Here is a 14324-nt window from a genome sequence, read left to right as displayed (position 1 = left end):
GAAAAAAACTAATTACTAGTGATCAGCGCAGACCTAGTGCCGGTCCCTCTTATTATTTTAATGGTCTCATTCTCTAGATAAATCCAAATGTATAAGAATTTTTCCCTCGGCTACTGGACAATCATCTGCTATGCTTTTATAATTGGCCACACGTCGCATCAGAAAAGACAAACAATTATTTGTCATTAACATCCTAAAATTAGTATGATGTACATTTCGTATTTCGAACTAAAAGATAACTGAAGCGCAATTCTGTAGTCTCGTTGTCTACTTTGACGGAAAAAATAATGGAGAGTTAATGAAACTACTGTAGATCGGCACAGATGTGCGTTTCATTGTTCTTCATAGTTTTTTTTTTTTTCCTTCCTTGGCGGGCTGCGCTGCACTGTCAAGGTAATCCCCACTCTTTGGCTAAATGGCTGGCCGGAGGCCAAATAAATAAATTTAAAAAGATCCCCACCCTTCGACAGCTGACAAGCAAGTCAGTAGAAAACGCAGCTGCAGTCAACAGTTGCTAGCCTTTAGCTAGTCTGTGCTGTCGTGTAGAACAATGTCTTCACTCTTTTATTGGTATTGTTTTGACTCTGCAGTAACTCGTCGAGTTTTGAAGTACAGAAGAACTAGGAGGTTATGGGTTCATCCCATAAATAGCGACAGACATTTAGGAGAGTTTTTTTCTTTATATGAAGAACTTAAAAACTATCCTGAAAATTTTTATTCAAATTACAGAATGAATCATAATACATTTCAGTATATGCTGCAGAACATTCAAGACAAAATTTCTAAACAGAACACAAATTTTCGCAGAAGTATAACAGCAGAAGAAAAATTGTGTATAATGATAAGGTAAGATTCGTTAGTACACACTTTTTGGTTTGCAGTAGAACTTTGTACAGCATTCACTACATCCAATTAATTGTAGCCATGCTTTTGTATTTTAAATTTCACAAACGCTTACCTCTGAGGGGAAGAGAGTTTATGGGACTCCTGAGAATCATTAGGAAGTAATTAGCTTCGTCATTTTGGGTAATGTTTTGCTGTGCCTTCAAGAAAGAATCGCAGAAATACTCCTTCAGAATTTTCCAACTTTTTTCTTCTTTTTTCTTCATGATGCAGCGCTTGGCAGTGGTGATGGTTCACCATGTGGAGCCACTGATGACCGCACAGAATTCTTTTCATTACCTTGTAAGATAGACAGATTGATAGGCGAAGAGTTTTGAGATAATGCCCTTTGACTCAGTGGTTCTATTTCCACTGATAAGGAGCTGCCACAGCATGACTTTACAATGCATTATCATCTGGTAGGGACACATTTCCGTCCCTCAGTGACACTCATATCTGTCTCCGTTTGCAAGTAAATGCGAACTATTCAGTGGCGGCAATGCCGCGATCGCTGGCAAGCTATTGTTGTAAATGCATGTAAATACGGTAGATTAAATAAATGAAATAAAAGTAATTTCGCATGTATCATTATAATAAACGTAATTTTTCCTCACTGATTGTGAAATGTGAGGTAACACCTTAAAATAAAAGACGTGTGCAGTCACACTTGTGATGAAGGCAGAAGGGAGACGTGTGATGCGTGTACTGCAGAAGCTGTAGTGCTGCTCCACAGGCTCGCGCCTGCGGTCGGCTCGCGCCGGCAATATTAAACACTCGGAATGTCGTCGGCTCGGCTCCGGGAGGCTCACGCCGTGTCGGCGCGGCCCGGCCGCCAGTGTGAACACCGCAATTCAAAACCATGTGTTTGATATCGAAGCGGGCGGCGGCCCGGCCAGGCTCGGCTCGGCCCGGCCGGCAGTGTGAATGCGGCCTAAGTCTCGTGATTTTATTGTTTTGACAATAGGAAATTATGTTTTAACTACCTTAGTTTGAGAACAGTACTCGTATCTTTTTAAAATGATTTCTCATTCTATTTTTTATCATAAGTTTTCGAAAATCCAAACTGATTCATAAGCAGTACAAATAAACACAAGGTCCCAAAACATCATACAACAAACCAAACTAGCGTTTTATGTGGAAAAAAATGGAGTCGTTTATCCTCCCAACACTGCACTATGGATGCAAGCAAGGGGTAAGCGGAATACGTGCAAGATATTTACAATGCAATACAAATAATGCAATACATACAAGAAGATCGTAATGAGGAACAGAACGCGAAGGAACCGGCTTCTGTGTCATGTAATGTTAGATGATTTTTTGGTTCTGACAGGTGCTAAAGCCCAATTATTTCCACTTGATGCAAGCCACGCAGTCGAAAATGCAATACTGAGTTTCACAAGCCAGAAGGTGGCCACAATGCCACTTACAAAATTGTACATGACTGTCAACCCCAGCTACGACAAGTTAATATTAGTTTTTGATTGAGATTTCTCGAATACCAGTACACACTGAGGTGACAAAAGTCATGGGATACTTCCTGATGTCATGCCGGACTTCCTTTTGCAGCACCTCGACGTGATAAGGACTAAACAAGTATTGAAAGTCTGCAGCAGCAGTATTGAGCCACGCTACCCCTATAGCTGTTCGTAACTGCGAAAGCGTTGCCAGTACGGGGTATTGTGCACAACTGAGCTCTCGATTATGTCCCATAAATGTTCGATGGGATTCGTGTCGGGGAGTCTGGGTGGCCAAATCATTCGCTCGAACTGCCCAGAATGCTCTTCAAACCAATCGTGAACAGTTGTGCCCTGGTGGCGTGGCGCATTGTCATCCATAGAAAAATTCCATCATTCTTTGGGAAGATAAAGTCCACGAATGGCTGCAAATGGTCTCCATGTAGCCGAACATAATCATTTCCAATTTATGATCGGTTCAGTTGGCCCGGAGGACGCCGACTGTTCCATAGAAACACAGCTGACAATATTATGGAGCCACCACCAGCATGCACAGAGCTCTGTTGACAACATGGCTGCATGCCTTCAGCTGGTCTGTACCACACCCAAACCCTACCATCAGCTCTTACCAACTGAAATCGAGACTCGTCTATCCAGTCCACGGTTTTCCATTCGTCAAGGGTCCATCTGATAAGGTCATTTGCCCAGGAAAGGCACTGCAGCTGATGTCACGCTATTAGGAAAGGCAATAGTATCAGTCATCTGCTGCCGTAGCCCATTAACGCCAAATTTCCCCGCACTGTCCTCAAACATATGTTCATCATACATCCGACATTGATTTCTGTGGTCACTTCAAGCAGTGTTGCTTGTCAGCACTGACAACTCTACATAAACGCAATGCTCTCAGTCGTTAAGGGAAGACCGTCGGCCACTGGGTTGGCTGTGGTCAGAAGTTGGTATTCTCGGCAAACTCTTGACATTGTGGATCTCGGAATACCGAATTCCTAATGACTTCCGAAACGGAATGTTCCGTGCGTCCGCATTCAAAGTCTGCTAATTCCTGTCGTGCGACCGTAATCACCCCAAATACCTTTTCACACAAATCACTTAAGTACAAATGACAGCTCCCCAGTGCACTGCCGTTTTATAGCTTGTGCACACAATATTACCGCCATCTGTATATGTGCATATTGCTATCCCGTTGACTTTTGTCATCTCAGTAAAGTACTTTGTGAGGCCACAGACACATTTACAAGTAATGCACTATGAGGCCCACCGATAAAGTATAAATGAAAAACATTACATCCAGTAGTCCTATTTCTCAGGTCAAGAATATGGATTTTTGCGTCAAATTTACCCCGTATTTGAAGTTCACTGCCAGGCCACTACGAGCGCTACTGTCATTCTGTGTTCCTGTATCGTAATATGGGCCTTGCACTTCTTATTATTTGGTGTCCTGTGCATATTGTCACACATCGCTGTTAACCAGCCAGGCAGCACGAACTGCAGCTGTGATCCATCAGATTTCCTGGGATATCCGTGCGATCAGCGATGAGACACTGATTAGTGCAATTTGCTCACACTAGAACATGTGCGATCTATGAATCCGTCAGTAGGCCATGTGATGGGTTGCTGCGATCAGTCGATGGTGTGTGGTGTCCTTAAGTGTTACTTTTGTCTTCGAATTGCTCTTTCGCATTTTCTTTGCTCTTGAATCAAAACTGCTCAGCTGTTCAGCGACTATGTCATTTCGTGGTAGACTTTTCACATTTCATCTTTAAAATTTCACCTCCTTTAAGGAAATAACACTTGCCATTTCAGTGAAGTTGGTGCTGGCTTCCGTTATTTTCCTTTTATTTCGGAATTCCACTCCCATGAACAATCGAATTAAACATCCCTATGTAATGGTGTGCAGCATCTCATTTCATCCTGCTGATAGGGGTGACATGCTATGATATCGAATTTTCAAAATCCCAAAATCGATGTTAAACCACTACGATTTCTGATCATTGTATTTCACAAAGTTCTGTCTGTTGTGGGATCACAGCCTCATAGAATTTATTAAATGACTTTGTAGAGACACTAGTGTCTACATAAAAAATACGTGGACTATCGGTATGTTCATTACAATTTATTACGCACAGCCACAAAACAGATATGTGTAGACGTTAAAGGAGGTTATAAGATACATAAAATGTCGTGTGACTAGGGGCCCCGGTCGGGTAGACCGTTCGCCGGGTGCAAGTGTTTCGATTTGACGCCACTTCGACGACTTGCGCGTCGATGGCGATGAAATGATGATGATTAGGACAACACAACACCCAGTCCATGAGCGGAGAAAATCTTCGACCGAACCGGGAATCGAAGCCGGACCCTAAGGATTGACCTTCTGTCGCGCTGACCACTCAGCTACCGGGGGCGGACACGATATAAGATGAACATCAACAAAAGCAAAACGAGGATAATGCAATTTAGTCGACTTAAATCAGGTGATGCTAAGGGAATTAGATTAGGAAATGAGACACTTAAGATAGTAGGTGAGTTATGCTGTTTCGGGAGCAAAACAACAGATGATGGTCGAAGTAGAGAGGATATAACATCTAGACTTCCAACGGCAAGGAAAGCGTTTCTGAAGAAGAGACATTTGTTAACATCAAGTATAGATTTAAGTGTCAGGAAGTCGTGTCTGAAAGTATTTGTATGGAGTGTAGCCATGTATGGAAGTGAAACATGGACGATAAATAGTTTGGACAAGAAGAGAATAGAAGCTTCCGAAATGTGGTGCTACAGCAGAATGCTGAAGATTAGATGGGTAGATCATATAACTAATGAGGAGGTACTGAATAGGATTGGGGAGAAGAGGACTTTGTGGCACAACTTGACTAGAAGAAGGGATCGGTTGGTAGGACATGTTCTGAGGCATCAAGGGATGACCAATTTAGTATTGGAGGGCAGAGTGGAGGGTAAAAATCGTACAGGGAGACCAAGAGATGAATACGCTAAGCAGATTCAGATGGATGTAGGTTGTAGTAGGTACTGGGAGATGAAGAAGCTTGCACAGGATAGAGTAGCATGGAGAGCTGCATCAAACCAGTCTCACGACTGAAGACCAGTCTCAGGACTGAAGACCACCATAACAACAAAACAGACGTTAAAGAAGTAGAGAGAACAGGAAACAACAAAGAACATGAGAAGCTGAAGAGACACTGCATTTCATTTGTCACATTGATTTGTTGATTATATCACTCCCATACAGCCCTCCCCCCCACCCCCCCACCCCATATCAAAGTGCAAAGCACCAGGGACAAGGGGGAATCTGGACTTGACTATGCAGTCAGCTCATGTGTGGGCAGCTGGGTGTGGTGGGCATATAACTGAAGTAGTTGACACAGCTGGTCCCAGGGAGTTGAGGTTGAAAGGAGCATCAGCAGCAGCAGACAACAGGGCAGCTGTGTGAAGTCTCGGTTCCTCTGGTGTTTTCACGATGCCCTTTGAAGTTGGTCGTTAAGTCCTTGTGGGACTAACCCTCTCAGTGGCGACGTTGGTCTCATGTAGTCATTCCAGTGTAATCCAACAGATACCTGATGAAAACGGTGGAAAGGGGGTGGTGTGAATGTGATGCAGTGTTATGTATGTGGACACACCCCACGGCTTCACGGTCTGCTGGGCTTCTGAGGATGCTGCTGTCTGAGAAAAGACGGTTGCACTGGGCGATGTCTAAGCCACTCTAATGTTTTGCAGGCTGCTCGTATTTCACATTCTGTTACCATCACAGTATCTCCCAGTACACTATTCTCCTTAGGTGCCGGTAACACGGCAGTTTCATCCTGTTGTGTCGCACAGTCATTTTAAATGCTGTGTAGTTCAGATCCAAGTTAAGTGGTAGGACTCTCACTGGCCCCTGCGTCGTCCAGCGTAGAAGCACTTAAGTTTTCCATCCTGTGAGTAGTGTGGTAGTCAAACAGTCATTTACACGGGAATAGTGCAACCATCAGTGGAAGTGACTCGTTGATCGAGGCTACTGACCACTAAAGTGAACTGCTCGAGGTCATTATAAATTTGTTGCTGGGCAAAAATGTTCTCCATTATTGCAAACTGTATATCTCATTCATGAGGCGTAAATGACGGGGCCCTTATTTGCAATCACGACCTGAGAATACTGCTAGAGCTGATGGACAGAAAGTCTGTTACTCTTTAATGAGGTACTGGCACAGTTGAAGGGCCTAGGATCATGTTCCACCAGTTTGAGCACCTGCCTTTTACTGACGTAGCACATATTGACATTTCTTCCTATTTGTCAATAATATTTCTGTATGTACTTCATACACTGGTATGTGGCAGAAAACAAAAATTGTTTTTCTCAGTCTCTTTTTTGGTTTATTTCTCAGAAAATTTCATAAACATATATATATATATATATATACAGGGTGTTACAAAAAGGTACGGCCAAACTTTCAGGAAACATTCCTCACACACAAAGAAAGAAAATATGTTATGTGGACACGTGTCCGGAAACGCTTACTTGCCATGTTAGAGCTCATTTTATTACTTCTCTTCAAATCACATTAATCATGGAATGGAAACACACAGCAACAGAACGTGCCAGCGTGCCTTCAAACACTTTGTTACAGGAAATGTTCAAAATTTCTTCCGTTAGCGAGGATACATGCATCCACCCTCCGTCGCATGGAATCTCTGATGCCCTGATGCAGCCCTGGAGAATGGCGTATGTATCACAGCCACCCACAATACGAGCACGAAGAAAAAAAAAATGGCTCTGAGCACTATGGGACTCAACTGCTGAGGTCATAAGTCCCCTAGAACTTAGAACTACTTAAACCTAACTGACCTAAGGACATCACACACATCCATGCCCGAGGCAGGATTCGAACCTGCGACCGTAACGGTCGTGCGACGAGCACGAAGAGTCTCTACATTTGGTACCAGGGTTGCGTAGACAAGAGCTTTCAAATGCCCCCATAAATGAAAGTTAAGAGGGTAGAGGTCAGGAGAGCGTGGAGGCCATGCAATTGGTCCGACTCTACCAATCCGTCGGTCACCGAATCTGTCGTTGAGAAGCGTACGAACACTTCGACTGAAATGTGCAGGAGCTCCATCGTGCATGAACCACATGTTGCGTCGTACTTGTAAAGGCACATGCTCTAACAGCACAGGTAGAGTATCCCGTATGAGGTCGTGCGGTAGCGTTATCGCTTCCCACGCCCGGGTTCCGGGGTTCGATTCCCGGCCGGGTCAGAGATTTTCTCTGCCTCGTGATGGCTGGGTGTTGTGTGCTGTCCTTAGGTTAGTTAGGTTTAAGTAGTTCTAAGTTCTAGGGGACTGATGACCACGGATGTTAAGTCCCATAGTGCTCAGAGCCATTTGAACCATTTTATCCCGTATGAAATCATGATAACGTGCTCCATTGAGCGTAGGTGGAAGAAACTAAAATGAGCTCTAACATGGAAATTAAGCATTTTCGGTCACATGTCCACATAACATCTTTTCTTTATTTGTGTGTGAGGAATATTTCCTGAAAGTTTGGCCGTACCTTTTTGTAACACCCTGTATATATATTTATATATATATAAATTAATGAAAACCGTTTATAATGTTGATATGATCTGTTTTTCAGGAACTGGCAGAAAGAACTCGCTGCAGCAAATAGAAAGGAGAAAAGGAAACCAAGTCTTTTGAGAGCACTTTATCATACATTTGCTGGTCAATTATTATACCAAGGAATACTGTCAGGCATAGCTATGTTTGTACTTAGGTGAGTGAACTTAGATGTATCATTAAATGCCAATATAAGTAATAAAGGATATTTGAGTAATGAATTTCTTCTAAAGTCACTGGTTTGTGTTTATTTGATCTGCAATGAAATGCCAGAGTATGAAGCACTCGTGGAAAGCAGTGGAACTCACGTAATGCTAGGTACCGAAAGCTGGTTAAAATCCACCATTGATAGCAGTAAGATTTCTGGGGAAATTTAAGCACATAACAAAAGGATAGGCAAGTGGTAAATGGAGATGGTCTGTTTTTCACACTTCAAATTTATCAGGATAGTAACTACAGCTGCATGCGTAATTGTTTGGGCAACACAACTTTAAAGAAAACCTAAAAGTTCCCCAGTCATCCTGTCATCATTTGTAATTTAAATCACCCAACTATCAATTGGGATAGTGATAGTTTTGTTGTTGGTTGGCATGACTAAAGACATTCCGCGAAATATTTTAAATTACTTCTCTGAAATCCACGTAGAACAGATACTTTGGAATCCCCTCGTGGTTGAAATAAGTTAGATCTCTTGGCAGTCCCTGTTTGCTTTGAGGATGTCCGCTGTATCTGATATCAATGACAGGCCCGGATCTTGGGGGGGCACGGGGTAACGGGGGGTATCTGCCACTAGCGGCAATTTCAGTGGGCGCAAATTCATATTCTCGAAGAAAAAAGCCTTGTTTCACAAAGCGCCTAGCACCAGCGCACTTTGGTCTATCAATTATTCATATTATTTTGAAACGCTTCCCTGTTGGCTTTTGAACACATTCTAAGTTGATTTCTGAATGAATCATAAGTTGATATCTGAATGTGTGCATAGTGTGCGTGATGTCTCCGCCAGGGGAATCCCCGTCGCGTCAAGAAATTTAAAAAAAAAAACTTAACCACAGACAAAAGGGGATCTGACTATAATAGCTGAACAGAACAAAATGGAACGGGTAATGCAAATCGCTGTTTGTTTATGTGGTTGATTGGGTGTGCAAATGATCAGCTTTGTTGTTATTATTAGCGAAATCTTCCAGAGTGGAAATAAACGACTAACAGGAATAACACTTAAGAAAGATTACATATTATCTTCTCAGTGTAGTCAATAAAATGAAGTTTTGACAGAAAATTTTTGCCAGATCGCAACAGTACTAAGGGCTAGTAGTAAATGCAGTCCCCGGTAGCAGCTGCTTAAGATCTCGGAATAACGCGGAAAACATGTTGTACAAGAAATGGGGACATCACACAAATTATATGGAAGAATATGATGATTCCAAATCTTTTTAGAAATTTCGTACTACAACTGATTTTCGATCTCGTGCTTGAGAATCTGGAGCGTTTGAATGAAATGTGAAACTATTTCCTAACAAAACTTTCTGTTTTTAGTAGGCCTAATAGGCATTTAATATTGGTACTTCGTGAATTATATTGTCGTGTTATTTATGTAAATGAGATAGATATAAATGACCATTTGTGCCAAAACAGTCTCGCTTGTTTGGCTCATGTTAACAGTTGCTGCAACATTAGAAAGGCCTCTTTCATTTCATGTAGCAGACAGTGGCAAAATAGATGTAATGAAGTCAAGAAATCACACCAGTCTTGGATACTGTTTGTGTTTATGAAGATAGTAACTGTTCTCAAAAGAACAGATACCATTGATGATAGTGAAGCTTCTCTAGAATAAATGATAATTAACTGAAAATCTCAACTGCCGACAGGTGTTTTTGACATACCTTGATGGGGGACAGCTGAAAATGTGTGCCCTGACCGGGACTCGAACCCAGGATCTCCTGCATCTGCCATGTAAGCAGGGGATCCCGGGTTCGAGTCCCGGTCAGGGCACACATTTTCAGCTGTCCCCATCAAGGTATGTCAACAACACCTGTCGGCAGCTGAGGATTTCAATTAATTATCAACTATTTGTATTAACAGTTTTTTCAGTATTAGACAATGACATTTTGATTTTTCACATAGCAAAATGTTTTACAAACTTTGATGAGGCAATATATCAAACAGTTCAGAAAGATGTGCACTATAAAATGAACATAGTTTTGAAAGATCGATTTTTTAAAAACAATTTTGACGTCCTACCTTAAACGCTTGAGGGGCACTATCAAAATTTTGCCCCGGTTTGGAAATATTGTAGATCTGATGCAATCAGTGACCATGAGGCAGTTCTAGCAACAATGATTACCAAAGTACGAAAGTGAACTAAAACAAGCAGAAAGTATGTCTGTTCAGTAAACTAGATAAAGAGGTAGTAGTGTTATATCTCAGTGAGAAATTTCGAACATTTAGCTCTGAACTGGAGTATGTGAAAGAAGTGCGATTCAAGTGCAAAAGAATAGTTGACCATGCACTGGGTAAATATGTACCAAGTAGAACAGTTCGTAATGGTAGGGACCATTCAAGATATACAGTCACTGCAAAGAAACTTCCAAAGAGACAGATATATTCCATGTTCTGGCCTAGATGGATCACTTGGAACTGACCAACTGGCGTACCATCATCTGTCATAGTCATCTTTTGGATGTACTGTGGAGGAGCACTGCCTCAGCACGACTCTCCCTGCCGCTGTTGGCTTTCTAGACCTGTGAGCTGCTACTTCTCTTTCACATAGCTCCTCAATTCACTTCACAAACCTAAACACACCCTGTGCCAATCCTTCAACCAAGGAAGAATCCCTGGTAATACCAGGAGTTGAACCCGGGTCCTCTACACAATAGCCAGATACACTGACCACATAGCAATGGAGGCAGACTAAGAAGACAAAAGCTACTGGATAGTAGGTATAAACAAATCATTGGGCAATAGATAGATACTGAATGAAATATGTTAGGATGTCAAGAGATCAATTCATGAATCCTTCTACAATTACTGTAACAGTACATTATTGAGAGATCTCTCACAAACCCAAGGAAATTGTGATCATTTCTAAAGGCTGTTAGTGGTACCAAAGTTAGGGTGCAGACACACATGGATGAGCCAGGTATTAAAACTCAGGGTGGAAAAAAAGCAGAAATTTTTAACTCAGTTTTCAAATGTTCCTTTACAAATGAAAATCCAGGTGTATTTAATTCTCATAGCTCTCCAAATATGACTGAAATAGATATTAGTGTCACTGGCATTGAGAAACAGCTGTATTAATTAAAACTGAACAAAGCTCCAGAGCCAAGTGAAATCCCTGTCAGAATGTAAATTTCATATAAATATAACACACAGATAAATAGGGAAAGGTTGAAGGAGTGTCATGCTGCATTCAGTCTATGTGTAAATGTGGAGGAATTGATGTTCTGAACATTTGCATACTAACAATAAATAAAACATGATGTAATTTAGTAAACGAAATAGACATCAAATAATGACATTCAGTGACATTAGCTAGTGTCCTCAGCATTCATCCAGCACCTTTATTATAAAAATCATTCAAAACATTCAAGAGTCGGTAATTTATAAGCATTTGCATAATATTGTTCATGTACAGTGCCAATGTAGCTTGTGTAGTTTTTACAATAAAATTGTTGTTAAAGTAACAATACATGCATCTCAGTGCTGTGATTATGCTGATATGCTTAGATTTACAATACAATGATTCTGTGATTTAATATGTAATTTCAAGTATTATATGTTGCCATTATCTTCCATATTGTGGAATCCACCACCTTTGGTGCATCAACCATTACAGCTCTTCCTGATGTACGTTAACTGCCTTGCACCCTACTCCAGAAAAAAATCCACTCCTTTACCTGTGAAGACTGCTTGCTTGCCTCTTGACTGCTGGCCAAATACCATTCTGGCCCTGCCCATCCCCAGCTGTGCCAAAACGTAAGATTCCATTGACACTGTCCCAGTGACAGCTTGTTAGCATAAGCATCAACTTACAGCTTGGCTACCAGCTGACTGTCCACCTTAATTAATGACTACCAACAAATTGTGGCCGAGAAAAACGTAGGCCACCCAGTGGCAGAATGTGTTACTGAGACCAGATTGTTTGATTTCAGTAGGTTCTTCACAACCTTCGCCATCTGGGTCCTCCCAAATTCCATAATCTCTTTTCTTCATAAAACATTTCTTTGATTCCACAGTACTCCTGACCTCAGCCTCCACTAGCCCCTATGCCACATCCACCCCTGTTCCCATGGCTCCCACTTATCACCTTTATTCTACACTTTCCTGTCCAAATTTTCAATCTTCCACTGATGCCTCTTCCCGTCCTTCATAAACCAACCCACCACTTCACTTTGTGCTACATGTAACTTCAACCACCTTCAACAGGGTATGTTGACTGGTGCCACACTTCTGTCACATTCTTCTCCTGTCTCTGCCTCCCAACTATCAGCCACCCTTCTCAGCACACTTCTGCATTTCCTTGCTCTTCTCAAACACTTCACTCTACACCACAACTCAACAAAGTTGGGCTGCAGTGATAGGACAATGTTGTTGACTGGGAGAATGTAGCTGTGCATGTGGATCGGTGTGTGTGTGTGTGTGTGTGTGTGTGTGTGTGTGTGTGTGTGTGTGTGTCATTGTCCAAAAGCTCAGTAATATTTTCAATCTCATTATATGCCTGGCAGTCACAATTCGCCTTGACTGTAGAGTGAATAGGTACGTACCATTACTCCTTCCATTATTTGCAATTTAAATAATGTGTTCCATCTGTAGTCCAAATTCAATAAATAAATGTCCAGACATATACAGAAATCAAGTTCTTTTTCATTTGAATTAATCTTCACTGTTTGTTTCACTTGTGTTTCTTTATACATCAACTGTACATACTTAGAAACCACGTGAAACTAAATACGATTTCAAAGATGATGAGACTTACCAAACAAAAGCGCTGGCAGGTCGATAGACACACAAACAAACACAAACATACACACAAAATTCAAGCTTTCGCAACAAATGGTTGCTTCATCAGGAAAGAGGGAAGGAGAGGGAAAGACGAAAGGATGTGGGTTTTAAGGGAGAGGGTAAGGAGTCATTCCAATCCCGGGAGCGGAAAGACTTACCTTAGGGGGAAAAAAGGACAGGTATACACACGCACACACACACATATCCATCCGCCCATACACAGACACAAGCAGACATTTGTAAAGGCAAAGAGTTTGGGCAGAGATGTCAGTCGAGGCGGAAGTACAGAGGCAAAGATGTTGTTGAAAGACAGGTGAGGTATGAGCGGCGGCAAATTGAAATTAGAAAATAGCGGAGATTGAGGCCTGGCGGATAGCGAGAAGAGAGGATATGCTGAAGGGCAAGTTCCCATCTCCGGAGTTCTGACAGGTTGGTGTTAGTGGGAAGTATCCAGATAACCCGGACGGTGTAACACTGTGCCAAGATGTGCTGGCCGTGCACCAAGGCATGTTTAGCCACAGGGTGATCCTCATTACCAACAAACACTGTCTGCCTGTGTCCATTCATGCGAATGGACAGTTTGTTGCTGGACATTCCCACGTAGAAGGCTTCACAGTGTAGGCAGGTCAGTTGGTAAATCACGTGGGTGCTTTCACATGTGGCTCTGCCTTTGATCGTGTACGCCTTCCGGGTTACAGGACTGGAGTAGGTGGTGGTGGGAGGGTGCATGGGACAGGTTTTACACCGGGGGCGGTAACAAGGGTAGGAGCCAGAGGGTAGGGAAGGTGGTTTGGGGATTTCATAGGGATGAACTAAGAGGTTACGAAGGTTAGGTGGACGGCGGAAAGACACTCTTGGTGGAGTGGGGAGGATTTCCCTTTCGTCTTTCCCTCACCTTCCCTCTTTCCTGACGAAGCAACTGTTTGTTGCGAAAGTTTGTGTTTTGTGTGTATGTTTGTGTGTCTATCGACCTGACAGCGCTTTTGTTTGGTAAGTCTCATCATCTTTGTTTTTAGATATATTTTTCCCACGTGGAATGTTTCCCTGTATTATATTCATAAATACGATTTCAGAAACAGTTAAGTTTGTAGGATCTCCTGTTCTACATAAAAATGCACACATAGATACTTTACAGCAATATTTGACTTTATGAGTACAACTGATACACACTTGTATCGTCAGTGAAAACCAAAAGAAACAAGAATCAGAGAATGCAATTTTATAAAGATTCACTGCACTCAGTACACTGTCAATTATCAATTTTGGACTGCGTCATTGCCCCCCCCCCCCCCCCCCCCCCCAGGCATAGCACAACTGACGAGTGACACTGGGGTCATAGTTACTGTTACAGGCACAGGTGAAGGTGTTGGGAAA

General features: G+C 42.2%; 1 protein-coding gene across 1 annotated transcript in view; it reads left to right on the top strand.

Moving 5' to 3' along the window:
- Window positions 1–14324, top strand: part of LOC126458619 (ATP-binding cassette sub-family C member 4-like) — a 170416-nt gene that overhangs the window by 51546 nt on the left and 104546 nt on the right. Inside the window, exon 3 of the mRNA XM_050095785.1 lies at window positions 7972–8109. Coding sequence (XP_049951742.1) covers window positions 7972–8109 — 138 coding nt within the window. The remainder of the gene's footprint in view (window positions 1–7971; window positions 8110–14324) is intronic.

This window comes from Schistocerca serialis, chromosome 2 (genome assembly GCF_023864345.2).
Source record: "Schistocerca serialis cubense isolate TAMUIC-IGC-003099 chromosome 2, iqSchSeri2.2, whole genome shotgun sequence".
In the NCBI taxonomy this organism is placed as follows: Eukaryota; Metazoa; Arthropoda; class Insecta; order Orthoptera; family Acrididae; genus Schistocerca; species Schistocerca serialis.
This window is presented reverse-complemented; position numbering and strand designations above follow the sequence as displayed.